The sequence below is a fragment of the Amborella trichopoda genome, chromosome 9 (genome assembly GCF_054954075.1).
Source record: "Amborella trichopoda isolate Santa Cruz 75 chromosome 9, AtrichopodaSantaCruz75HAP2 v2.0, whole genome shotgun sequence".
In the NCBI taxonomy this organism is placed as follows: domain Eukaryota; kingdom Viridiplantae; phylum Streptophyta; class Magnoliopsida; order Amborellales; family Amborellaceae; genus Amborella; species Amborella trichopoda.
Window position 1 is genome coordinate 22,626,843 of NC_142344.1, and position 26,276 is coordinate 22,653,118.

Sequence of the window (26,276 nt, forward strand, 5' to 3'; positions counted from 1 at the left end):
GGCCTTCGAAGGTTTCAGTAAAACTTTTCTTCCAAGAAAAGCACAACTAAAGCCCGGTCGTTCTCCCGGTCTCAGGAGAATCACACCTCTTTCTCTCTTTACACTAATCCACAATCCACCATGGTTCTCGAAGTGGGTTCTCTGGTTTTTCATTCCTCTCCTCTTCTCTTCAGTTGATTTTATGTTGACATGTTCGTTTCAAATAAAGGGTTTAAACCAGATCGATCTACCCTGCCATTATTTATTTTTGTTCCTTTTCTGCGATTTTCAGGCTACGATGATTTGCATTGACAACTCGGAGTGGATGAGAAACGGGGATTACTCCCCCACGAGATTGCAGGCCCAATCAGAAGCTGTAAATCTTATTTGTGGAGCCAAAACACAGGTTTTTCTTCTTTTTATCTATTATCTATGACGCTGGTTTCCCTATGATTTGTATTCGGTGTTTGAGCGGTAATGTTTAGCGTTGGTGATGCCCCCAGCTTAGGGTTTTGATCGTGCAAGATTTGCCCCTTTTGTTGTTCTCAGATCTCCCTGTTCCTGAAACAATGGGGTTTCTTAATTTTTATTTAGTTGGTTAGTTTTATGAATGGATGGATTGCCAAGTTGAGGATATGCTATGAGTATTGTTGTTTGATGTTTGGTACTCTTTTACCCAAAAAAAAGATACTATTTTTCTAATAATTAGTCTTCGGTGCTTAAAATTTTATGTCGAATGTTGCTGATGTCCCAAAAATTAGTGTCCTTATCGTTTAAAGTTTTATTATGTTATGGTGCTCATATAGTTGTGTTCCTGAAATTGTGGGGTTTTGTCTGTTTGTTGAGATGCTTGTTCCTTTGAATGGTTAGATTCAGAGTTGATGATGTGCCACGGTTATATGTTCTTTTTTATCTTTGTTTTTTGGCTAAGCGATTTGGGAATTTGGATTTTTTGCAGTCCAATCCAGAGAATACGGTGGGGCTGCTGACGATGGCTGGGAAAGGGGTGCGTGTCCTTGTAACCCCTACAAGTGATCTTGGAAAGATTCTGGCGTGCATGCATGGTAAGTGTGTTATTGATCTATGTGTTTTTATTTTTATTTCGCTGAGAAACACTTGTTGATTCTTCCATAATTTGATTCTTTGGTTCGTGGTATTTAGCTCATGTCCCTCTCATAGGTCTTATCTTTAGGGTGCCTGCTAGTTGGGTACCAGAAAGGTTATTGTACTGCATGTTTACATAGATTATTGTACTGCATGTTTACATTTTCTGTTTCTATAAGTATGATATTATCATACTTCCCATTTAAATGGGACTACAATTATAAGTTCTAGTAACATGGAGCTTATCAAAAAAATAAAAATAAAAATATAAGTTCTAGTAACATTGAGTAGACGAGTGGTGGAAGTCATTTGTCTATTTCATTTGGGGCTTTCTCGAAGTAGTGGAGCTCAATGGGATTGGTCCTCACAAACAAGATAATGGTGTGGATTTCTTTCTAGGAAGGTCATTTGTTTTGGCTTTGTATTTTCTTGGGTGTTTTTGAAGCTGAATTGCTTCTTTGGGGACTAAATTTACTGGATCCAAATTATGCATACCTAACATGTATGTTTCTTTTACCTGCTTTATTGAAGTCTTGAAGAGGTTAAAAGCTTTGTCCTTGGATCAAAGCTCACATTCGTCTAGCCCATAATCTCTCTAGATTGTTAATGTCCCCTGCTCTTTTGATGCTTTTTTAGGGCCAAAAAATTGTCCTTAGACCCCCTCAATGCTAAAAATGAAAAAAAAGAAAGAAAGAGGGAAAACTAAGCTGGGTAGGGGTGATCTTCAAGTGGTGAAACCCTCTCCTTTAAGCTATTCGATCAATGAAATGGATCACTCTGGTGAGTAGTCAGGACATTTGTTGGTGGTTTTGGTCTTATGATGATAAAGTCAGTAGTCTATGCTGTCATCACTTGTGAATCTGCTTCTGATACTTCCTATCCTATTTATAATATTTCTTACCATCAATAATGTTTATTTTAGCTTAAAATTGAATACTTTAAATGTTAGACAATGGATGTGAACAGTCTCTTTTTTTTTAGGATGACAATGGATGTGAACAGTTACAATATCTATTTGATATTTTGAATTGATTAAATTGATCATGAGGTTGTTTATAATTCTTGTTATTTTAAAGTATTTCTTAAATCATTTAAATATTATTGTTATTTTCCCAGTACTTTCAGCTTGTTTGGTTATTTATGAAACACTGTTTTCTCTCTTGAAGTGCCAAATTCTTTTTCTTCTTACATCCCAAGCCAAGCAGTGTCCTATGTGAAATTGGTAAAATTAGCATATGAGTCTTTGGTCTGAAGTGGAAATTAATTGATTTCATGACCCATCAACTTCTTTAGTGGCATGACCAAATTTGGTCAAAGTTCCTACAGTGGTCCACACAGTGCTTTTCAGAGCCCGCACACAATCTGCCAATGCAGTCTGCCATCTTAAGTGTGAAGAACCGCCAACTATACCTTTTATTGTATATGTTAGTGCAAGGAATTTATTCATAACCTCTACTTGATGAAGATGTGATGCTTAATTTGGTGAGGATATGTCTCTCTATAGCCATTTTGGCAATCGGGAGCTGGAGTGAATGTTCCTTTGTAGTTTAACCCGTACTTCTTAACAGTAGGAACTTTCAAATATGTTGGATGAACAGTCATTGCATGCTGAATGATTCTGTCTGTGATGCATCTTTGTTAAATTAAATGCTACTTGCTTATCTTTTAAAGATCATCATTGTCATCATCGTCATAGCCTTACCCCAACTAATTGGGGTCGGCTACATCAATCTTGGACTTCCATTCTGCTCTATTAAACATAATTTCTTAATTTTCTCATCTTTTATGACTCTCAACTCAATATTCCATATTTGAAGTGGCCCATTCCTTGGACTCAGAATGGACTGCTAGGTGGTTCACATGCTAAACATTGTCTCTCAATGGCAAATTCCACCCATAATGGAGATCTATGGGCTGTCATTTTTCTTGTCACATGTTTTTCTTCCACTCAGTTATTATGAACTTACAGGTTGTAGCGTCTATATGATCAGTTTGTAGTGTGATTGAATCATTGAAATTATGAAATTTGCAAAGCATTATTATGGTGAAAAATACGTCTAAGACTTGTTTGAGTGCATGTAATAACATAATAACAGATGCTTTTTATAGCCTATTGCTAGAACGTACAGAAGGCATAATATTTTATATGAGAAAGTTATGTAGGTACTTTTTTATCACTTGCTGTAATTTTATTTCTTTTTACTTGTTATGACTTACATGTTTTTAAATTCACTTTTGACTAACTTAAAATAGAAATTGGTTTTTTAACTATAAATTGTCATGTATACTATAGCTTTGTTAGTTTCACTTGGGAACTCGAAATATTGGTTGGCTCTAAAGCGAGGAAGAGTGAATAAGTGGGAAATAAATTGGTTAAAGTGTTTTAATAAAACCTCTTTGTTTTTGGCCAAGTTGATCTATTAGAATGGGCTGAACCGTGCAACAAATCCAATTGGCTGGCTTTGTTGTTCAGTTTGGTTAAATTGGCTTTCATGGAAAATAGTCGTGACTGTGTTGGATTTGGTTGGCACCATTAATTCAAGTAAGATCTTCATTAAAAAAAAAGATCATCTGTTTAGTTTTGGGCATAGGTGCTAGAACCATAGCGTTGGTTGGTAGGATTTATTTGGACAAGAATTAAGGTAGATACTATTTTGAATGTAGTGCTTGTTTATATGGGTTTGTAACTTTGTGGTGCCCTAAGATAGGTCCCATACTTTTTTGGAATCATTGTGGGGTTTCCTCCTCGCCATCTAGATAAACATGAAGGTGGTAAGTTTTACTCGGTACATGATTTATTGTTTGCTATCCATCAAAACAAGATCTATTATGCAGCACATCAAGCAACTCATGGGATGGATAAACTTTGGGAATTGATCCATTGTCATATTTATCCCTACTCCCATTGGGGCTAGGAAGTAAGCCCCACAACCCAAAGCGGGGAAAAACAAATAGAATTTGCTACGAAAGCCGGCTAACGGGGGGATTCTTGCTTATGATAACATAGTTATGGAGAAGGTAATAGCCAAAATAGGATTCATTTTGGCTAGAGCGCTCAAATCCGCTATATATTTGACATGGGTTTGCCGTAATGCTGGAACTATGTCGAATGCATCTATCGTCATTGATGCATAAATAAAGATACCAATTAGTAGTGATTGAATTCCTTTTATGGTTCCACATGAGAAACCAGTACGAATATAACTTACATGTCCAATCGAACTATGAGCTAGAGGTGTTTGACTTTCGTTTGGGCCATGGTGGCCAGTGCTCCTAAGATCATAAAAGCGATGCTGCAGAAAAAGAAGATTTGTTGCAATGTAGCTCCATAGGAACCATAAATAGAAACACGTGACATATTTGCCGAAATAGAGATTTTAGGCGCAATAGAAAGGAATGCTGTAATCGGGGTGGGTGAACCCTCATAGATATCAGGTTCCCGCATATATAGAGTCAAAAGAGATATGGAGTCCGAAGGGGAGGGGGGTTTTCTTCAGGGCTCGAGAGATGGAATAGATAGGGCCCCACGAGTTGTTAATTCGCCGTTGGGGAATGAACATGAAAGGGAACGAGGAATTATCAACGAAACGAAAAAGTGCTCTCTGAACCGAACGTGGAAGTTTTTTTCCATTAGACAGCTGTTCTCGTAACTCCACTCTCGACTCGGATTTTATATCCAAAAGGTCTGCTCTCGGCCATTCCACACGCTGCCTATCAGAGGCGTGGTTCTCTCTAGTGGATTCTTTTTTTTTGTAGTAGATGTCGAACCTGCTGCTCAGTGGGCAGGCGCAACAGCTACATGGCTCCTTCCTTTCTGTTGTAGCCAACGCTTTCTCGGGCAGGCAAAGGCCGAAGGCTGCTATCCCAATAGGCCAGCGGGCAGAACGAGGAGAGGGCCCGGCAATCATACCACCGGGGTCGAAAAAGCGTGTTATCTTCTCTCTTCAGATAACACGCACCCTCGGCCATCCTCGACCTTCTTCGTTTTCGATGAAAAACTTATCTCGATATCCGAAAGCTTTTTCCTTCCCCCGCCGCATCTCCCTACCTTCGTCGAGCCTTTCCTTTAGTGGTTGGGGGAAGCATTCCCTTATCTGAACCTGGCGGGCATTCTTTCGCTATGGGGTGTGTTTGGTTTGAACATAGCATTGAATAAAGCAAGCCTCTGGGAAGCAACATGGATGACAAAAAGAGGGCGCTTCCCTGTGTAGCACTGAATAAAAGGAGGACCAAGGAGCAAATCCCCAAGCGAGAAGAGTTATAGCATCAAATCACTCGGGGCTTTGCTCCTTGCCCGTGTAGCTTAACGACTGAACTCGTTTCTTGCCATCCTATTTGGGCTCGTTGTGCTAACGACAAAACGGGGCTTCACAACAGCAAAAAGCCCAGCCAATAAGTAGACCTTGCTTGCCACTACTTCGTTCGCTAGGTACCAACGAGCAAAGCCAGTGGTAGTGTAGCCTAGCAGAGCAAGCCAGTGGTAGCAATGTCAAAGCCCTCTTCAACTTGGGCTTTGACAAGACTTGGCTACCACTGGCTTTGCTCGTTGGTAACCTTTTTTTAGGCGTTCCGCTACCTTTGGACTTACATCCATAAACCCGAAAACGGGGTTTGTTCCCTTTCGTCAAGTAGGTAGGCATACGAACCACTTTCGCTTTGCCTCATACTCTATTGGAACAAAGAAGAGGCTGAATGGAGAAAGGGACAAAGGCGGTCTTGCTCGACGCGAAGGTTGCTGGTTCAGGGGTAGGGTACGGTACTAAAGGTCCTCGGACTTTCAGGCGGTTTTTTTGGCAGCTGTTCACCGTTGGATCTCGCCAATACAGCCCCCCTATGGTTTTCATTAACGAGATATCCTCTTTTTTTTTTCATTGTTCCTAGGGATTTCTTGGGTAATCAGCTCCCATGCTGCAAACAGACAGTCAAATCTTAACCTTGTCGCTCTTCTTTCCTTGTGGGCAGGATGCACACCAACAACGTGCGTTGCGTGATTCCACTGTGTTTGCACTTGACTGGGTGGACAGTTGATCGGAAGAGAACTTCGATTCGCCCGGCCAGCAGGCGGGCGGCGTGCTTATCTTGTGTTACAACACTACAGAGCGAGCGGCTCTTTTAGGCAAGCGGCTGTGTGACAACACTCCAAAGAAAGTGGCGCTTTCGTGTAACATGCTATGGTCTCAACGCCCTTACAAGGTAGTGATGAGTTTCGCACGCTCTAAGCCCGGCCACACGTGGTTAACAAGATTGGCCGCAATCTGAGCGGGACCACCCACCCTACTTTACCACCTATAGGCGGCCATCTGTCTTACAGCCGCCTGAAAAGGAACTGCAGTGATCTTGAATAGGGATCCTACAACGATAGATAGAATCCCCATAAAAATACCATTAGATCGAGCACTGGTGATTTCGTATTCGGTCAAAATCTTGGCTAATTGATCGAAATGGGTAGCTCCAATAGACCCATAGATCATGGAACAAATAGGGTAGGTCCAACCACCACACTACACGTCTAGACGCGAACCCCCCTTGTAACTGAACGTGCGACTCTCACCGCATACGGCTCGCACAAAAACACCTAAATCCATTCCGAGCCCTTTATTCCACCTCTCCTCTCCAATCCTCGAGAAAACGGGGGCGATGTGCTATGAAATGGGGCTTCCTTTGCTTATTGTATCGGCTTGGCTTCGTCCTAGGAGCGATTTGCCGCTTCTGCCTCTCTAGGCTTTGCTATTGCTCCCCCCTATATAAGAGTATGGTCGGCCGTCCCCCCTGCCCCTCCTAAATTTCCCGCCCCCCTACTTTTTCCATTTTCCGTCCCGCCCTGGCGAATCCCACTTGATTGGCGTTGTCGATCAAAGAACGAAAGCTATAGCCCTATTCTATAGTGCGACTGCCGATCGTGCGACCGAGTGGGATTTCTTAATCCATCCAATTATGGCTAATCCCAATACTCTGTTGTAGAGTCCGGATCCAGGGGACATTATGCTCTCATGCGTGGGGCGCTTCCTCGCGATATCTAGGATAGGAAGCTACCTATTAACAATACGTAAATCTGATGGAATGCTTATTCTGGCTGGAGCGTATTGATGGAGATCTATTTTTATTTGAAATAGAAAGAGCTTCAGAAGAGATCTCCGGGGCTCGAAGAAGGTTGGTTGATAATCCCAATAATGGGAATGGGCGGAGGTAATTCTCTTGTTCGTAGGGGCAGAGTTGGCCAAACTCAAAGAGGCCGAATGGGATTGGCCTTCCCCGGCCGGCAGAAGAAGAGAAGAATGGAACTTCTTTTCCAATTTTTGGTCTATCTAACAGGCATGGGTTAAGTTAAACAGAGCATAATGCGCTTTCGCTAGAACATCAGGAGCGGCAGGCGGACCCAGCATTCGACGGGGCCGCCTGACCAATAGAGCCAGAAGCCATGGCCGCCGTAGCTTCTGCTTCAATTGGTCAATTCTTGAGGCCTGGAAAAAAGTGAAACAGAGTTCCGGTTCTTCTTTTGTCGAATGATTCTAGACTCAACGCTTGAGACGAGATTGGACTCAAAGCTTGAGACGAGACTGGAACGAGCCAGAGGGATTCTAGATTCAGCTCCTGAGACGAGATTGGACTGGAACGAGACAGAGTTCAGTGAGCAAGAAGTCTGTCTTCCGCCCACTGACTAATTGGACGGGACGAGATTCTCCTCTAAGGGACTATATGTGGACGAAGGGACCTAAAGACTAATTGGAAGTCTGTCTCCGAGACTGGAGGGACCTAAATTCTAATTGGGATTTTAGATACACTAAAGCCTGAGACTGGAACAAAGCTAAGGGACTAAGGGATATAGTTCTTCTTTACCGATACCGGTAGGATAAGATTGCCTATGGATAGAGACGGAGCGAAGGGACGAGACTTTCTTTAGGGACACAACAAAGTAGTACCATTAGCTTTCTGTTCGTTCAGTCGGATAAAAGGACAGATGTTCGGTCTGGCGAGTGGAGGATACGCTCTTTTGGCTAAGTAGTTCTTGTCCTAGGGGCTCAAGCTCTATTTTCTCTCTTCAATTCAATAGAAAACTGCGCTCGCATAAAGTAGTTCGATTCGGATACAGAATGAGACGAGTGGGGTAAACGCAGCTACCTACTAACGAGTAGGGGCCAGTATATATTGAGTCTAATAGCCGCAGGACAAGTTCTCGAGCTAGCTAGACTACTGGCATAATAAGAAATAGCATTCGAGCATTTTGTTTCCACACGGGGATACATTAGAAGCTACTTCACTAGCCAGACTGGCACTAGCTAGTAGTTGGCCAATGCTCTCTTTACTATGTTGCCTTCGTTCCTTCCCGTTGTTGCTAACAAAGTACTCATGACCTCACTTTGTTCGTTCACTGTACTCCGTGAACTGCTAATGAAAGGAAAGAGATGAACTACCACTCGCTGCCTACACTGGCGCACTAGTACTAGTTCCGGAACTTGCCTCTCTCAAGCAAGCAGTTTTCTTAGGCTTTCCACTAAAAAAAAAGCACTCGCTTCGCTGTTAGTCTCGTTATGCTTAACAACTCCACTCGTAGGCTTTGCTCGTTGGTTGCTGAGAATCCCAAGAAAGCCCAGCAAGGAAGCCTTTTTTCTTCCCCCGCGGCCGCAATGCTCTAACGACTAGAAAGTTCTTGTTCTGCTTTTGCTTGTTCAACCTCGAAAGCCGTAGAGAAGAGCCTATCTCCCCATTTGCACTACTTTAGCCGAACCGAACGTTAGGCGCTCACTCCGTAAGAGCGACTACACTCGCTGCCCAAGTAGTTCGATTAGTTCCGTATCCTACACTCGCCTGCTTGAAAGCTAAGGCCCCCGTAACTTAACCCATCGTTTCGTTCACTACGTTCCTATAGCCTAATCTGTTCGCAGTCGCTCACTGCTACTAGCTAGTTCTTCCTAGTTTTCGAGCCTGTGGTGTGTAGGCAGCGCAATAGCTTCTGAAGCGAGCCTTAATACGAGCGGAGAGAAGGAAGGGATATGTTGTTGCCTACTTCGAGTATTATAGGGTAGGGTAGTAGGTGATAAGAAAAGAAGAATTTGCTTGAAGATAAGAAGAGAAGAATTAGCTGAAGCCGAGAAGTATCGAACTTAGCCTAGTCTCGAGAACCAGAAGTACTTCTCGCCTAACGATGGGACGGAGGCAGGTTTGTTTTATACCAACTCTACTTACTGACTGGCAGGGCGGGATATTGCTAATTGGGATTCGATGACGATACCGACTCAACTAAATGAGGGAAAGAAGGACTATTGCGCCGCAGTCACAGTGGACGTTTGCCATTCTTGAATACACTATGCATCATAGACGAGACCGAGACTTTATATACTAGAGAGAGAGAGTCGTCAGTGGTATGAATTGAGGTAAGGGAGTATAGAACCTACTTAACTAGGTTTAGTCGGTTCTCTGTTCACAACGTTCAGTCTCAAATCCAATCCCTCCTTCACTCGCTCACTTCGTGAACTGCTACTAGCTTGTATACTAGCTCGACTTATGTACTTATTATGCTACTGTAACTTTTCTCCCTCCATTAAAGCACTTTTAACTCGCCTGGAACTCAACCAACAGGAACTCGAAGTCGTAACACCAAACTTGAAACTAGGAAGACGAAGAAAAGACGCGACTTTGTCAGTCCTCGAAAAGATGGGAAACTCCTCTCAGCAAAAGGCAGAACTTGAAAGCTATAACCAAGTTTCGGATGTGGTTTCTCGTCCCTTAAAAGCCCTGTGGAGTCGACGTTCCGAAGGCGTAACTTGACGGGAACTGCAAGCCTAGACTTGCCTAGAAATTATCTATCTCGAAAGCCCAAGAGTCATGCCATCTGCGATAAGCTCGAAATCAATAGCCCTAACACCAGCCTTGAAATTATAAAGCCTAAAGCTTAATGGCGGCCCTATAAGCCTTTACACAATAAAGAAAGAAAGCCTAGCTCAAATAAAAAAAAGCTCCTCTTGATTCTCGTCGAAACAAAACCTAAGTTCCCTACTGCAAACTCGAAAGCCGAAGGGCCCAGAAGATCAGAGTTATTTCACAACGATAGGGACGAAGTTTGGGTTACCCTGTCTTTGAACCTTGTCAATGATCGAACTTACAGATATGAACTGAGTGCCATTTGATGAGTCACTGAGAACAGGGGAGAGGGATATGGAAAGGATGAAGTAATGAAAGAGGAAATAATTGCTAGTAGTAACGACTTGTCACGATCCATTGGTTCATGTAGAATCAATGTCCTAGGTCTATCAAAAAACATTCTTTCGCTAAGCATATATAATAATATAGAGTGAAAGGGCCCCCGCAACAAAGGATGGGCTATTAACTGCCCTGAAACCAAGGGGGTACTATCTAACTGCTGAGTCCTCACTGAACCGCAGGAGATAGTTGCCCATCATACGGCTCACCAACTGAACTTGCCTCTCTGTGGGGCTCGCTTCGGGCAGGTTCGGATCACTAATATACAAGACATGGCTCTACGAAGGAAGGGGTTGGGTTAGGAGCGTTTTCAATAGGATTCTTTTCCTCTTTGTCGAGACGAAAAAGGAACCTTCAACTGAGAAATGTGGCGGAGTTTTGTCCACTCCATCCCCCTCTATCAAAATGAGAAAAAAGGAAGGTGAGCTTGCTTCTTATTCCCATGTTCGATCTCTTCCATCCAGACCCGCACCGCATCGCACCGCACCGCGCCGCGCCGCCTCTCTCCTCGGTCGACATTATCCTCAAAAAACCAAAGAAGATTTTCGCTAAGGATGGTCTTATTCGGGCAAGGTGTTTGTGCCTGGGGGTTGTTATCCCGTCTCGGCACCGCCCGCCGCCCTGTGTGCGAATGAAACATAAGGTAGTATCCCATAGTGTAATCATTTCATTTTTTATTGTTGTATACCACACGCAAGTTTCGAAGTAACGCGCGACCGAACGCGTTAGGATCTACTATTATGTATGTTATGGAATATTGAATATGGAATGGATGGTTAGAATATAGACAGGCAGGCCGGCTAAGGCTAGGTCCTCCTGCACCATTTGGTCTCGAGGGCAGGACATAGAATGAAGAAAAGGAGGCTCCTTTCGTTGCTACTTCAAAAGGTAACCGAGACTAGATGTTTGCCTTTGGAAAGTGGGGCTGGCTGTTTGTTCTCCTTTTTCAACTCCTTTGTCGTTGACTTTGTTAACCTATAAACATCCATAGAAAGCGGTCACTCCATTTAAGACTCGGCTTCCCTTTGGTACTCTTTCTGAAGTGTGGGGCTTGCTGTTCATAAGACCATTGTTCAACTACACCAAAGTAGAAGGGCCATTATAGAAGTTCTTAGTGGGCTGTGGTGGGGGCAAGGGCAAACTCTATCAGCTATCAGTGGGCTAGGGCTAGCCCGTTGATAGCTTCACTTTCTTTATAGTGCTCGCCTTTCATCAAGTAGGTAGGCCCTTCATTAGAAGCTTTTGTTAAGTTAATAAGTAGGGGGCTATACTATAATAGAGTAGAGCTTAAGCTATAAGTAGGCCGGCTGAGAGCTTGGTAAGAAAGCTACCTTCTCTTCCATCTCTGCTCTGCTTCCATGCGGGCAAAGACCCCTGTAGAGAATGAAGAGGGGCCAACGATCTTCCTCTCAATAGTGCTTTTTGAGGTTCCACTCTCTTCCCAAAACCCTTAAAAAATAAGGCCCCGTTAGCGTGGGCTGGGGATAAGGAAGACGGATTTTTGCCCCCCTTAGCTTTACCAGAATCAAACGTTGAATTCAATCTATGATTTCTATATATATATATAAATAGAAATAGGATAGATAGATGGATCTATCTTTCTATTCATATAGATTACTATGGATCTATATATCTTATAGAAATATTCAAGAAGCCCCAAATCCTTGATTTGGCCAGCAAACACTGCACTGCTTTAGGCCCTGGAAGCGAAGGGAATGAGCTCGGCTGCTTCTCCTCCGCACTTCTTTTTCTCCATGCCCGTTTCGCATGCGCTTCACGCGCCATTGGCGCTTTGCTCTCCTCTTATTCATTGGACGGTTCGGATGGACTTCGTCGTTCTTTCCCAACTAAAAGAGAAAGGGCTGTATCACATCGAGATGTCGATTCGTTTTCCGCCCCCAATGAGATGGGGATTTAGTCACCTCTATCCCTTCATCTTTCTGAATCGAGGCCTGGCTCGTGTCGTTCCAACAACGGGCGGGGAGCACCTCAGTATATGATTGTGCACAGTAACTGGGAGTCCTATTACACCTAAGGCCAACTTCGATTCACCAAACCCTGGTTCATCTCGTGTAGTGATTGTGGACTCGTACAAGGATATAGAGTAGACGGTTGATGTATAAGACCTGGCCTGTTCTTTTGTAGCATGTATTCCCATCCGTGTCGCAACTAATTCAGTAAGCTACTTCTTATGGTGATTGGATATATCATTGAAAACTCACCACTCTTTTTCATGGCTTGCAATTTAACTCTTCTTTCCTCCTGCATGACATTTAACAGTCAGCACTCACTCATTGTTCTTCTTGCCAGCCACGAGACTTTTAATATCCTTGTCTCAACCTGCTTAATTTCTCTTACACTTCCGGGACTTCCCCTGTCTTGCATTTCTGGGTCCTTAAAATGCAGGTCGCCCTTCATTCTAACTGAAATATCTTTCCCACACTTTGAGAAAACTTTCATGTATCCAAATTCTGCACTGGCCTGGAATATTCTCCTTCTTGCTCCTTATTTCACCTGTGCTATCATCCCCACCGACTTAAATTATGATCACTTGTTTCTTCCATCTGTGTCTGAGGGGATGGTTCCTCTTACATTCTTTTTATTCCTACTCTACATTTGTCAGCTTCAAGTTATTCCATATGATCTGTTTAATCTTGGAATAATTCAGGGATGTCATACATGGTATTAGTTCTTATGAGTTTATGGCCCTTGGGAGAGTCCGAGTGTGTGGACATCTTGTTATTTCTTAGGCTTGGTGGGATTGGGTTTGAGAAATTTAATTTTCCTTAAGGCCTGATATGCCGCCGGACTCTTAGTCTGTTTTGATTATTTTTTTTATTTTTTTATTTTTCTTATAATTGAATTTATATGTAGGTGGCCAGTTAAAGGAAGTGGATTAGCTATAAGGAAAAAAAATCAGAGTATGTTTAGTAGTTTCCTTTTTGCAGGTCTTGAAATTGGTGGTGAGATGAATTTGACAGCTGGCATTCAAGTAGCTCAGCTAGCACTCAAGCATCGACAGAACAAAAAGCAGCAGCAAAGAATTATTGTATTTGCTGGAAGGTAGTTCTTTTCGAGTGTTAGTTAATTCTTTTGCTGTGTTAAATACTCGCTAAAGCTATTAATTTGATGATTATATGCCGCCTTGCATTTCAGTCCTGTCAAGTATGACAAGAAGGTATTGGAGATAATTGGAAAGAAGTTAAAAAAGAACAGCGTGGCCCTTGACATTATTGATTTTGGTGAGGAGGATGATGGAAAGCCGGAAAAGCTCAAGGCTCTTCTTACTGCTGTGAACAACAATGACAGCAGTCACATTGTTCATGTTCCTTCTGGTCCTAGTGCTCTCTCAGATGTTCTTTTGAGGTAAATGAAGAAGACCAGATTGTCAATTTTGATCCTTTGGAGTTTTGTACTGATTGGTTGCTTGACTGTTTTGGACACCACTTTGGTTGCAGCACACCAGTGTTCACCGGGGATGGAGAAGGTGGAAGCGCTTTTGCAGCATCTGCAGCAGCGGCAGCTGCTGGTGGCGGTTCATTTGATTTTGGGGTGGATCCTAACATAGACCCAGAGCTGGCCCTTGCTCTCCGTGTTTCAATGGAAGAGGAGAGGGCAAGACAAGAGGCTGCTGCAAAACGAGCTGCAGAGGATGCTGCTAGACAAGAAAAAGAAGGGGGTGAGCAGTCTTCGAGCTCTCGTGATGCCACCATGGCTGAGCCCACTAATGTTTTGGATCCTGGGACTGATGCAAAAGGACCTGATACCATGGTATGATCTTGTTTTTCAGTTACTGTACTCGATATTTTTGACTTTGAGGTTTGTTTTATCGAAATGGAAGCTTGAAGATCTCTATTGGTAGAGTGCATCTAGTTCCTCTTTCTTTTAATGCGTTCATATCATCATTGTCATTAAGTTGGAAATTTTACCATCCTACATGGTCTATATTTCCTTACAAGGTAATAATTCTCGCATGGTACCTCTTTGTTTATTGGAATGAGCTTTTCTTCTTATCATCAGGTAATACATGGTTGGGTGTATTGGGTCAGGTTTATAAAGATGATTTTTTTTTTTAAATAAAGAAATTCAATGTGTTATGTCTCACTTTCCAATCTTGAATCCATATGCATTCCTAGGATTAAGTTTACATGTTCTGACCAACTGTACAATCCAGAATGTGGGAATTAAAATATTTCTTATGTTCGTACAGTTTCTTCTTCACTTCTTCAGTTGGTCAACATAAGTAGAAAAACAATATTTCTTGTGTTCACACTGATTCTTCTTCACTTCTTCAGCTGGTCAACATAGGTAGAAAAACAATAATCACACCACTGGCATCCTATTTTATTAGAGGCTGCTAGACAACTCAATTAATGATCCCATGACTTAGCCTAGAAGCATGTGCGCCTCTCAAGGAGATGAGGCAGAAATCTCAGGAGTACCTTGTGCCATGCTAGATTAATTTTCATTATTTCATGGACATTTAAAAACTGTGGGGTGGAATGCTCTTTCTGGTCATCTGGACAGAGCTATCTAGTGTCGACCTTAGTGTGTTACTGAATTAGGGACAGAGGTGCCAATTTTTATTCCATTTGTTATGATGATACCTTATGTAGGGGCCAATGAGTTGTGGTAAGCAAAATCCTATCGTGGCTATGAAAATTGTTGGTGGTAATAGGAATGGATAAGGTACTCCATAGTATCCGTGCTTTTTCCAAAGGAAGGTCTACAGTTTGAGGTCCTTAACTCCTTATGCAATTCCCTAATCTGCATGCTAGAACCTTAGAGAATACCAATCCTTGTTGCAATTTGGGTGATGTAATTTAAGCTGTTCGGATTTGGGCAGGTGCCTCATTGGTGGCTTACCAGGCTTACCTTGAAAAGTAAGTTTTTAAAGATGAGATTCTAAAGAGCATTTTCAAGATGAGCAGATGCTCACTTTGTTGCTGATATGGTTGACTTAATTTGCATTGCTAGTTCTGACAAGGTCACTGTAGAACGTGCTAGTTTTCTCAGTATGGATCTGGCTTCTAAGTCCGTTCTGGGGAAGTTCTGTAGTTGGCAGTTCTCAAAATGAATGGTTGTGAATGAATATAATATGTGAATATGTGTCTTTTCTCCCTGGTTGAGTTATGGATCTCCAAGCAGTAAATGCTTGGCTTGGCTCACAAGTGGCTAGGAGGGTGGACAAATGAATGTAAAAGCAGATCATAAATTTATGCATGTGTCATAGGGTGAATGGCATCATCTTCACTGCATGGAACTTGCAGCTTACACCCTTCAGCTATTTTATTCTTAATTCTGATGACAATTGAAGAGGAACCTCTGGTCTAGTTTGTTTTCGTTGTGTATTTATAATAAGAGTGTAGTTATCAAAAGCAAAATAGAAGAATGATTGACAGTACTTGTCCTCCACAGTGCATTGACAGGGCTTGTTCTTCATTATGCGTGTCCGGCACGCTTCGCACGTGAAAATAGCAGTTGCTTTGTTGATATAGGGATTTTATTTTCTTAGACAATGCTCGCTTTTATCTTCTTTTAATGAATGACAACTCACTTGATGTTTGTGGTAGTTTGGTGGAAAACGGAATATTCTATGGAGGATTTCAGTTTTCTTATGCAACATTTTGGACAGCATTAGGAAAATAGAAGTCAAATTGGCAAGCCATAAGCTTAGAGCAAATGGTGATTGGAAAAGCACTGATTGTTTGGTGAAATCCACTTTCCCTTGAGCTTGGTTATTTGGACTTATTTGTTTCAGTCTTTGACATTTATCGTCTTGTTCTACTTTCATTGTATACGATAGCAGCTTTCTCTATAGCATAGGTGTTGAGATTGGGAGCAGAATCGGGAATGGGATCAGGATTGGGAGTGTAGAATCCTGACAGGTTGGAAGATACCCATGGTTGGGAGTGGCATTTGGGAGTGGCATCTGTACAACCCCTATGTTAGCTATCAAGTTCAATCCTGACTCTTTGGGATCTCAATCCTAGCCTTTTGGGGATCTTGCTCCCAACCTTAAGAGTATATATGTCTAGGAATAGAATATACTTTTGAAGTAGGGATCTCTTAATTTATAGCATAGTTGTTGGAGACGGGAACTGGAGCGGGAGCGGGATTGGTTTGGGATTCGTCGAACCGCCCTATAGTGGAAGCTTCTTGGGGTTTGGATCGTGTCCAGGCAATGAACAAGACAAGGAACGAGATCCTTAGGTTTGTGGGAGCGAGATCCCATGTCAATGGATTCGATGTTTTTACTAGTACGAATCTATGCTCCACTATACATAAAAATGAGGTTGTCAAATAGAGCTAGTATGAGTTCCCATTGTTAAGGAATAGAGGTTTAAGTATATTATATAACGGGGTTCCTCTTGTTCTAATATCGAGATTCTTAAAGTGTAGGAATCAAGGTCCTCAGCTGGTTGGCCCCAGCAACCAAGAATCCTATCACTCAGGGGTCATCTTCTTCAAATTTAGTCTCCTTTGCTTCCATTGTTTCTCAAAGGATGAGTCTCCGAATGGGCAAGAGGACAAGATGAACTACTCTCTCTCTCTCATGTAAAAGAAGCTTTTTTAAAGCTTGAAATGAAAGCATATATTCTCATTTCACAACTAAGAGGATTCATCATTGTGATTTAAGAATCTAAAAGAATATCACATCATAAATATGAGATTTTAAATGAAATATATATTCTCACAACTAAGAGGGATGTCTTACACAATAAAACTTAATAAACAATGGGTCACCCTGGACTATACCTAGTTCAAATTAAGAATCTAGGATAATGAAACTTTGTGCCATGTGAAAAAAGGGACTGGATTTTATCATCATGGAACTTATGTTTCCTAAATAATGGGAACTTGGAACACTGGCAATCTCTAACCTTGTATAATCCGTTAATAAAAGTAGGTCCCACAAACATGGAACCCAAGATTTTAATGAACCAAAACCTTGGCCCATGGTTGATGGGAGTGGGGATCTATTTTGAAACAGAACTGGATTCCACTGATGGATGGAACGTGTTCCCCTTTTTTTGGAAGCGAGATCCCAAAATCAGAAAACTAGGGTCTCTACAAGATCCCTTGCAAGAATCGTGGGATCGAGGTTCTGGAGCGGGATCGTCACCCTACCCACAAGGTTCCCTTAACTATGATTTATAATCAGTAAGCAATGCAACTAAAAGTATAGTTGCATTGCTAGTTGGCTATAGGCAAAGAAATTCGTCAATATGGCTGTTATCTTGGTCTTTAAGATGGAGATTGTTATCGCTCACCGTGGGGATCGAGATCCTAACTTTAAAAATCGAGATCCCTTGAAGATCCCTTTCTTGCAGCGCTGGTGCAATATTATAAAGCCACCTAGGTTTGGAGATCGTATCAACTATGTTCTATAGCCACTTGTTTGTAGAAGTTGAATTGTGATGCACTGGTCTTCAAACTCAACCATAGGGGGCAAATAAAGGATTCTGTGCCTTCCTCAGATGCGATCTTAGCATACTTTATACCTATTCAAGTTTTTTTAATATATAAACTATATTATATTATTTTGTTTGTCTAAGTCTAGCGTGGAATCTGGATTTAGTTTCTATGGAAGGTGGCTACCCTGACTTGGCTTTGGCTTGATATGGTTACCTTTTGTTTTCTAGATTGGACTGATAAATCCTTGCACTTCTTGTAGATAATTATTGCAAAACGTGGTGTGTAGCTGGTTGTAGGAATTGAAACTTGTTCTTGAGTTACATACTTATTTCCAAGCTTGCTGTGTTGATGATAGGTGATAGTCACTAATTTCACCTTATCACAAAAACAAAAAAATTCACTAATTGTTGGGAAGGAAGATAACCTTCATCTTTAAATGTAATTATAAATTATTCGTTGCTAATATAGTTTCATGGAATTTTTTTTTCTCAATTAAGCATTTTCTCATTGAGATGCATCTCTATATTTCGTGTTTAGTTTCTTTACCTTAACTAGTTCCTGAGTTTCATAAATGTTGTTTTTTCTTCTCACCCTTTTATAAGCATTTTCCTTGAATGAATGGATCCTTATAGTGTTCTGTTTGTTGTTTGAGTTTGACAGGATGATGAGACTGCATTGTTAGAACAGGCACTTGCAATGTCCATGGATGATCCTAGAGCTAGTCAGTCGGGTACTGCATCTATGGGAGATACGGATATGTCAGAAGCGACTCATGAGGATCAAGAATTAGCTTATGGTCAGTGTCTCTGTAACTTCAAAAGAAAATGATGAGATCTCTCACTCTTTCTGCTGAATGGGTTTTTTAGTTGATTCAGTCATAGTACTATAACTCATAATTAGATGTGTGCACACGTGCTCTAAACAAGTTTCAGTTCATGATAGTGTTTGATCCGGTACTGTGGAGGAGATGAACCCGTTTCATAAGCAAGGGAAAGAGTTTTTCCATGCCTGAGGACCAGTTGGTTTGATGCCCAGAGTATGGTGTTTGGGGGTTGGGTTGGATACCAAACTCCCCTAATTGAACTTACCGAAAATTTGTTTTTTTTAATGGTGTCTCAGCTTATTAGTGTGTTATTTTGTTGTGCTATTTGAAACACATACGCGCTAGAGTTGGAGATTGAAATTGAAATACTAAAACTATGAAATATTGAAGGTTGCCTGAAATTCATCCATTATGCCACAACAGAGTCACATAAACTATTACATGTAGATGATCTGTCATTACATGCCAATATGAATATGCCTGAAGCCCATTGTAAACAATCTACTTCATCATTTCATCACTATATTAAACACTAAGTCACAACTTACAAGAGTCAATTCTCAAAAGACTTAAAATCTTAATTAAACAAAACTCAAAATTCTAAACAGTTCGACAGATCTGATGAACTGAACTTGTTATTTGAATTTAATTATCACTACCTACATTATCGCAAACTCTAGAAATCAGATGCATCTGTATCTGAGGATGCCATGATCGTCGGAGTCATTCCCTTTCTCCACATATTCTTCATCTTCCCTGGTCTCCTCTGAGTCTTCGTCTTCATCCTCCCCCATTGCTCTCTTTAATCTCTTCCTTCAAGATTGAGATCTAGTTTTTTTTGAGAATGTTTACTTGTATTAAGTATATCGAACTTTACAAAATTGCTCCCCGCCAAAGGGTTTCTATGCAAAACTGCCTTGAGGGGCAAAGAATGAATTACAAGAACCGCAATATAAAAAACTACACTGAAAACATCTAGGCAAGGCCAGCGCATCTGCGGTGAAGTTGGATTCCCTGAATATGTGCTTCCATGATATGTGGAGATTCCTGGAGACTTGGGCAATCTCCTCAAAAATATGGTCGAGTCTCCACAGGCAAGAGGAGGGATTGGAAGCCATGAAATGACGTTCCTTGAGTCTCCTTCCATGGTAAGCATAGAACTCCAAGAAGGGTTAAACTTGCGAAGGCCCTCAAACAGAGCTAGGGCCTCAGCAAGAGTCGAGTTTGCTACGCCTATTGGGTGGGAGTAGAATAACAAAGTGTTGCCGTCATAAGATCTGAAGATGTTTTCTATTCCAGAGCCCCGGGTTGCCTAGGGAGCAGCCGTCGAAGTTGAGCTTTAGTTGTCAGCATGGGGCTCAATTATCTTCAAGCAGCCTCATGCACTTGGCTTCAGGTCAAGTTCTCTCTAGGGCAAAAGAAAAATCACATTGTTGCTTTTCAATCAAAGGACAATTCTAGGACCAAGTTGGAAAAAAAATCCATTTGGTTTGAGTTTGATACATTCTGTTAAGATTGGTTTACAAGTCTTAATAAATGCCAATAAACTCGAACTGTAAACCATTCTTGAATGTTGTCTAAAATTCCAAAATCCAAACATTAAAAAAGAAAAAGAAAGAGGAACAACAACCAAATATAAAAAAAGAAAAAAAACAAATCAGAAATATTCACAAAAATCACCAAACCCCAAACCCAAAATTTATGTATATGACCTTTCAATATCATATTGATAGTGGTTTCAATCGGTGACCGTTGGTTGCCAAAGACCTTTTTCTTGACCCCTTCAAATCGCAAAAAGTATCAGATTGATTGTTTTTCAATTTAATGAGTAATCAAAAACTAATTCTTTTTGAATCTTTAAATTTTTTTCGAAGTCTCAGTTTTGGGCAACTTTTTCTCACTCAATAAGGGGTTTAATATGGTTTTCGGCTGCCAAATTGCTTGCAAGACCCTTTTCTCCTTATAAGGTCAGAAAGTCTTCTCCTGTCCTTGGTCAAGGGCCTTAATTAGCCTTTGGACAAAGGTTGTTGAATCGCTGCCTAGGTGCCTGGGTTCAGGTGGATGCCCTAGCCAGGGCATCGATCACCTAGATAAGAGCCTAGTCCCATGCCCAATTAAGGCGCCTGCTTAGCCCCATGCGGTTCGAAGGTCCTCCTAAACCATCTTGGCAGTTTGCCTAATCAACCGGGCTGTTGAATTTTTGAACAATGTTTGTTTTGATGTGCTTGAAGTTAGTGGACGTTTGCTACCTGGTGATTTCTTGGATTGAATTACTAGTAATGGAACCTTTTGTAAGAATCATCAGAAGAAAGCAGGTAAACTTTGTGGCTATGCAATTGTGGACCACACCCTAATCTGGTGGCAACAGGTACAGATACATTGAGTTTGAAAAGGGAACAACAAGATCATGACTTGGAGGAAGATTTACTCATGCTTGAAGGGGTTTGTCCAATCTATACCCCGGACTTATATAAGAGGTTTCATCATCCGCGACAAAAAGAGTAGAGCGTGCAAGAATGTATTGATAATCTTTATTTATTGCTGTGATGTAATGAGATTCATGAGAATGATGATCGACTCTTTCCTCATAATGTAAGTGACTGGCAAATTCAGATCCAGGATGAGTTTATTTTACACCTAATTTTCGGCCTTTACAAGGCCTACCGTCGAAAACAAAGTTGAAGGGGAGCTTTTTAGATTGCTCTATGATTGGGGATCTTTTTCTATCTTCAAAGGGTGCCCTGCTAGTTAGAGACAACGAGATGTAGCTTACCCGAGCCCTCGACCCAGAGATGGAGCAAAGGAAGGAAAGAGCCTGGTGGTGGGCTTGCCTCTTCAAATCAATAAAAAGGTCCAAAGCATGTGGTGAGCCTTGATCTCTTTTCAATGCCCTAAGAGGCTGGCTGCGACACATCTTTATGATGGGGACGAGGATTATAAAAGATATATTGAGATGGGACCTGTTTATGATGAAGAACCTGATGATCAACCCCAAGGAGGGTGAATTCTTCGTGATCAGGCAACTATTGTCAGCCTCGAAGGTGGTGGAACAACCCCAGCTGCAGTCTTTGCACCAGATGCACAACCTAGGGCAAGGTTTGCATGATTATCATTTATCGTGGAGATGCAGTAACATGATGTTGCAAGAGATGGTGGACAAGTTCAAACAAAAGTGTGAGAAGTCTGTTTGGTATGGGGTTTAGTTAATTTAACTATTGGAAAAAATATGAGGAGTCTGTTTGGTATGGGGTGTAGCTTATGGATGCATGCCATATATTATTGTATCGCAAATGGTAGTATGATTGTTGTGCTATATACATCATGGGAGAAACAATACGTAAACTTTTACAAACAATGAGGATAAAATTACTTTGCTACTGTTGGAGGACGGTCATCAGCCTGAATCTGAGAAGGGGATCTTTAAATCGGTTTCTTGAGGAAAGCCATGAACAAGGGATATGCATGCACTGGTAGTAAAAAGAGAATGTTTTAGTTCTAACTCGTACTGCTGTTACACCACTGGTTGAAGAAGTTGTGGATTTTATGCCCGAGGAAATACCAAGTGGTTTACCCCCATGAGTGATGTTTCACATTGTACAGATTTGATCCTTGGTGCCACTCTTCCAAACTTGCCTCACTGTCATATGAGAGCAAAAGAACATGAGGATTTGCATAGGCAGGTTATTGAGGTGAGTAAGTGCTTGCCCTATTGACACCTACGAAGGATGGTTCTTGGTGGATGTGCATAGAAAGTATGGCTATCTATAAGATGATGGTAAAGTACCTGTTTCTTGATATTCTTGGTATGTTATTGAGGTCTAAAATATTCCAATTTGTTTGTCTTTTGCTGAATCTTTTTCAAGGATTTGAATAGTGGGTACCTTGAATTTGAATTTCCTGGAGATAAGTGGAAGACGGCTTTTAAAACCGAGGAGGTTCGTATGAATGGCTGGTGATACCGGCTTGTCCAATGTCCAATTACCTTTATGAGTGTGCAGGACATTTGAGGTAAGTGTTAGAGGAACTTGTACGTGAATTTGAAGAAGTGTTAGCTTCGTGTTTCTGGGATATGTAGTCTCAACTGAAGAAGTTAAGGTCGATCAAGTGGAGGTACAACTAATTGTGGACTGGCCAACAGTGAAAACTGTAGGGGAGGTGAGGAGTTTCCATGTTTGGCCACTTCCAATAGGCAATTTAGCGAGAATTTTAGTATTGTTATTGCACGATAACTTACCTTATGAGGAAGGGAGTGTTTGAGTGGACTAAAGTGGCTGAAGAGAATTCCAAGCTTGTTAATGTGAAAATAACCAATGCTCTTGTCAATGGCACTTCTAGACTTTGAGAAGCGTTTTTTAGGTAGAATATGATGCTTTGCACGTGTTTATTGGACTGTCCTTGGGAAGGCAATAGAGTGGCTTTCTCGAGTGAGAAGCTGAATGAGTCTAGTCTAAGGCTTGGTAATCTACCTGCGATATCTAGTTTTATGCTATTTGTTTGGGCTTGGTACCTTTGGGAGGAAGTTGGTGTGGCCCCAAAGTGCCCAACAATTATTTTTGACCCCCTCCTTTCCTTGTGGCCTGGTTGTTCTTTGGCATGCTATCATTTTGGCTATGCTTTGGTCATCATGGATTGAATGAAACTCTCAAATATCTGATTCTGATGCCAAGGAAGATGCGCTGGAAGTTTTAAAAACAATCAGATCCACTGTGTTATTTTGGGTGCACCATAGTAAGGAACTTGTAGGCTGGTAATGCTTGGACTTTGTCCAAAACTGGAGTACAATGCAGAGTGCTGGGGAGATGACATTTTCCACATCCATCACGTAAACTTGATGGTTTCTCACTTGGCAAGCCTTGTTTGTGGGAAGTCAGTGGTATCTATAGAAGTGGGGGTGACTGTTTACTCTTTTATCTGGGCTGCATTAGGGTCACATACTCAACGAGGGTGTGTAGGTCACCGCTTTGTTGGGACAACTACTGTTCTCCACCAAGTTCGCACACTCCCTGATGGTGGAAGGAGACGCAAACGATTTGATTATATTAGCCTCGTAGGCGGTCTCCTGCCCCTGGTTTCTAGATCTCTTTGAACAGATTTTTGTGCTCTTGAGAATTCAAAGAGATCTAGAAACAAGTCCTCTACAAGCACACATGGAGGGGCCATCGTGGCTGATGATGCCCTAGGAAAGGATTAATAAGTGTTCAGCCTGAAAGGAATTTTTCGTTCTTTTTATATTTCTATATACTACTGTTTTTTGAGTTTTGTCATTCAGCATGTTTGGGGATTGAGTTTCTTACTCGCAATTTTGTAAATGCTCTTTTCCATCAATGTAAAGTCAATCATTGCCAAAAAAGAAAAAGAAAATTGATACTAGTTTACTGCTTTTATGAATGACCCTGTCTGGCTACTGATAGGTCTCCATGTTCCTTTCTTGCTATAGAATATTTTGCCAACATCGAATTGTCCTCATGTTTTTTGTTTGCTTTGCTCCCCCAAATTCGACGAGATGCTCTATTTAAGAGTTGCTTATTGTACATTTCAGGATCTATCAAATAATGGTCCTTGTGTGGTTCAAGTTGCTTTCTTTTAATTTTTCTAAGGAGATAAATGTATAATCTTTTTGACCATCTTGCCTTGTTGCAGCTGGCACATCTCTTATTATATATTTTAGTCATATACATAGACTAATCTTCTTCCGTGTGTTGCTGGTGCAGCTCTTCAAATGTCTGTGCAGGATACTGCAAAAGATTCTTCTTCTCAAACTGACATGAGCAAAGTGTTGGGAGATCAAACTTTTGTGTCTTCTATTCTTAAATCGGTATAAACTTCCCCATATTTCAACGATTATAGAAACATACATTTATTACTTGCACCGCTGCATATACTCATCCGATGTTTCTCTTGCAGCTTCCTGGAGTTGATCCCAATGATCCTTCAGTCAAGGACTTATTGGCATCTTTGCAAGGTCAAACAGAGGTGAGTACTGTGTAGATCAAGGGCTTCTCACTGACCTTAGTTGGGTGCTGAAAACCTTGTTGGTCTATGATGATGGTTTGCTTAGGAGCCTAAGATTGTGGTTATTCTATGCATAACTCACAGAGTGGTTTTCTATTTGTGTTTTCAGAATAGGTATGCCATTGGAATGCAATTTAGTGATGATTTTGTGTTGACATCATGTTGCTAGCATTTCTTCAATTTCAATTTTTAAAGATGCTTCTATACAAAGAAGTATTCGTTCAGTGTATGATGTATGCCTATGCACTGTAACGTTCAATACATTTTGTTTCTCTTTGTAGTGGATCTTTTAATTTAAGTCCTGAAACCTATAAATGGTATTCTTAGAAAAGTACTTATCATATTCTATAGTGCATCCATCGTAGATAGGTAGTTTGTAGAAAAGATATTTGATCTAGAAGAGCTGTTTTTTTGTGTTTATTATATTTATTAGAGGCCTTTTTTGTGCATCTGCCTCATCTATTACTTCTTATTCTCAATAATGGAGATCTAGCAATTCTGTGGATGCTTCTAATTGCCACTCTCCTGTTTTGAGTTCCTGAGGAAATGTTTTTTAAAGATGTGCTGTTCATTGTGTGGAGCTTGCTTGGATATTGACTGAGAGAACTTACTCACACAATTCCGAGAACAAGAAAGAAATAATTCAGACTGTTGGTAGTTTAGATAGTTTTAAAAAACTTGGGAATTGAATCAAATCAATTGACTTTCAAGCGCCTTACATGGTTTAAGTGCTTTTGTGATTCATATTGACAGACCCCTGGAAACTTCAGTTATGCTGGAAACTGAGCTATGGAAAGGATGACAGATTTGAAGTCCCATGCTTGTACAAGTCTAATACCTTTTTGCCCACTTCCTTGTTATGGTGGAGAAGATGATGGTGGTTGTTGGGGTTGACATGAGAATTTTCAAATGCACCACTTAACATGAAGCACACCCGCATTCATGTTTTTTTCTTCGCTTTTTTTCTTTTTATGGCTGTTAGTTTTTTATGATAGCTCATGCATATTGTGTTATGGATATCATCTTTGATAAAATATTGCATCCATCCAAAGCGAGGTTCTGTAGACATCTTGGTTGTTCTGCCAAAGGGATGTACCGAATTTCCAAATGCATTACTCAACGTGCATGGAGACACTCATTCCCTGTGTTTTTCCTATTCATTTACTAACTGTATGGCTGTTATTTTTTTGTTTGATAAGTTTGTCTATTGTGCTACGAAATCATCATGTTAAATTGCTGCTCATCTCCAAAAAGAAATGTTTGCAAAGATATTGTCTTGTGCAAGTAGGAGATCATGAATTTTGTTTCTGTATGTGTAATTTGTTTTTGGTTAATTTCATGATTCAGGAAAAGAAGGAAGATGAACCTCCAAAGGAAGATGAGAAGTGAGGATAGAGAGAGACATCTTTCACAGGGAATGGGCAAATCATATCATCTTATCTACTATTTCAGTTTGTAATGCACTGGGTATTGTAACTGAAATCGTATCTTCTGTGTCCTCTATATTACCAAACCAACCATCTTGACATTCTTTTGGCTTGTTATGGACATCTCAAGTCATTTCTCCCGTCTTTTGATGAGCTTCATGTACCAAACCTTGAATGTGAGTTGTGTGAGAGAAGAAATTCTACTGTTCAGTCATAAGGTCTGGAGCCGAAAGACTATCCATGAACTGCAGCAATGTAAGACTATCTCTACCCATTTAGGAGACGTGAATGATGCGAAAGGCAATTGCTGGTGA

General features: G+C 41.1%; 1 protein-coding gene across 1 annotated transcript; it reads left to right on the forward strand.

The window, feature by feature from the left end:
- Window positions 1-26,276, forward strand: RPN10 (regulatory particle non-ATPase 10). Its single transcript, XM_006846487.4, has 10 exons — window positions 1-132; window positions 272-385; window positions 938-1,043; window positions 13,230-13,344; window positions 13,438-13,647; window positions 13,740-14,052; window positions 18,361-18,496; window positions 24,235-24,338; window positions 24,428-24,496; window positions 25,883-26,276. The coding sequence occupies exons 1-10, from the start codon at window positions 121-123 to the stop codon at window positions 25,922-25,924; spliced, it is 1,221 nt and encodes a 406-aa protein (XP_006846550.1). The 5' UTR covers window positions 1-120; the 3' UTR covers window positions 25,925-26,276.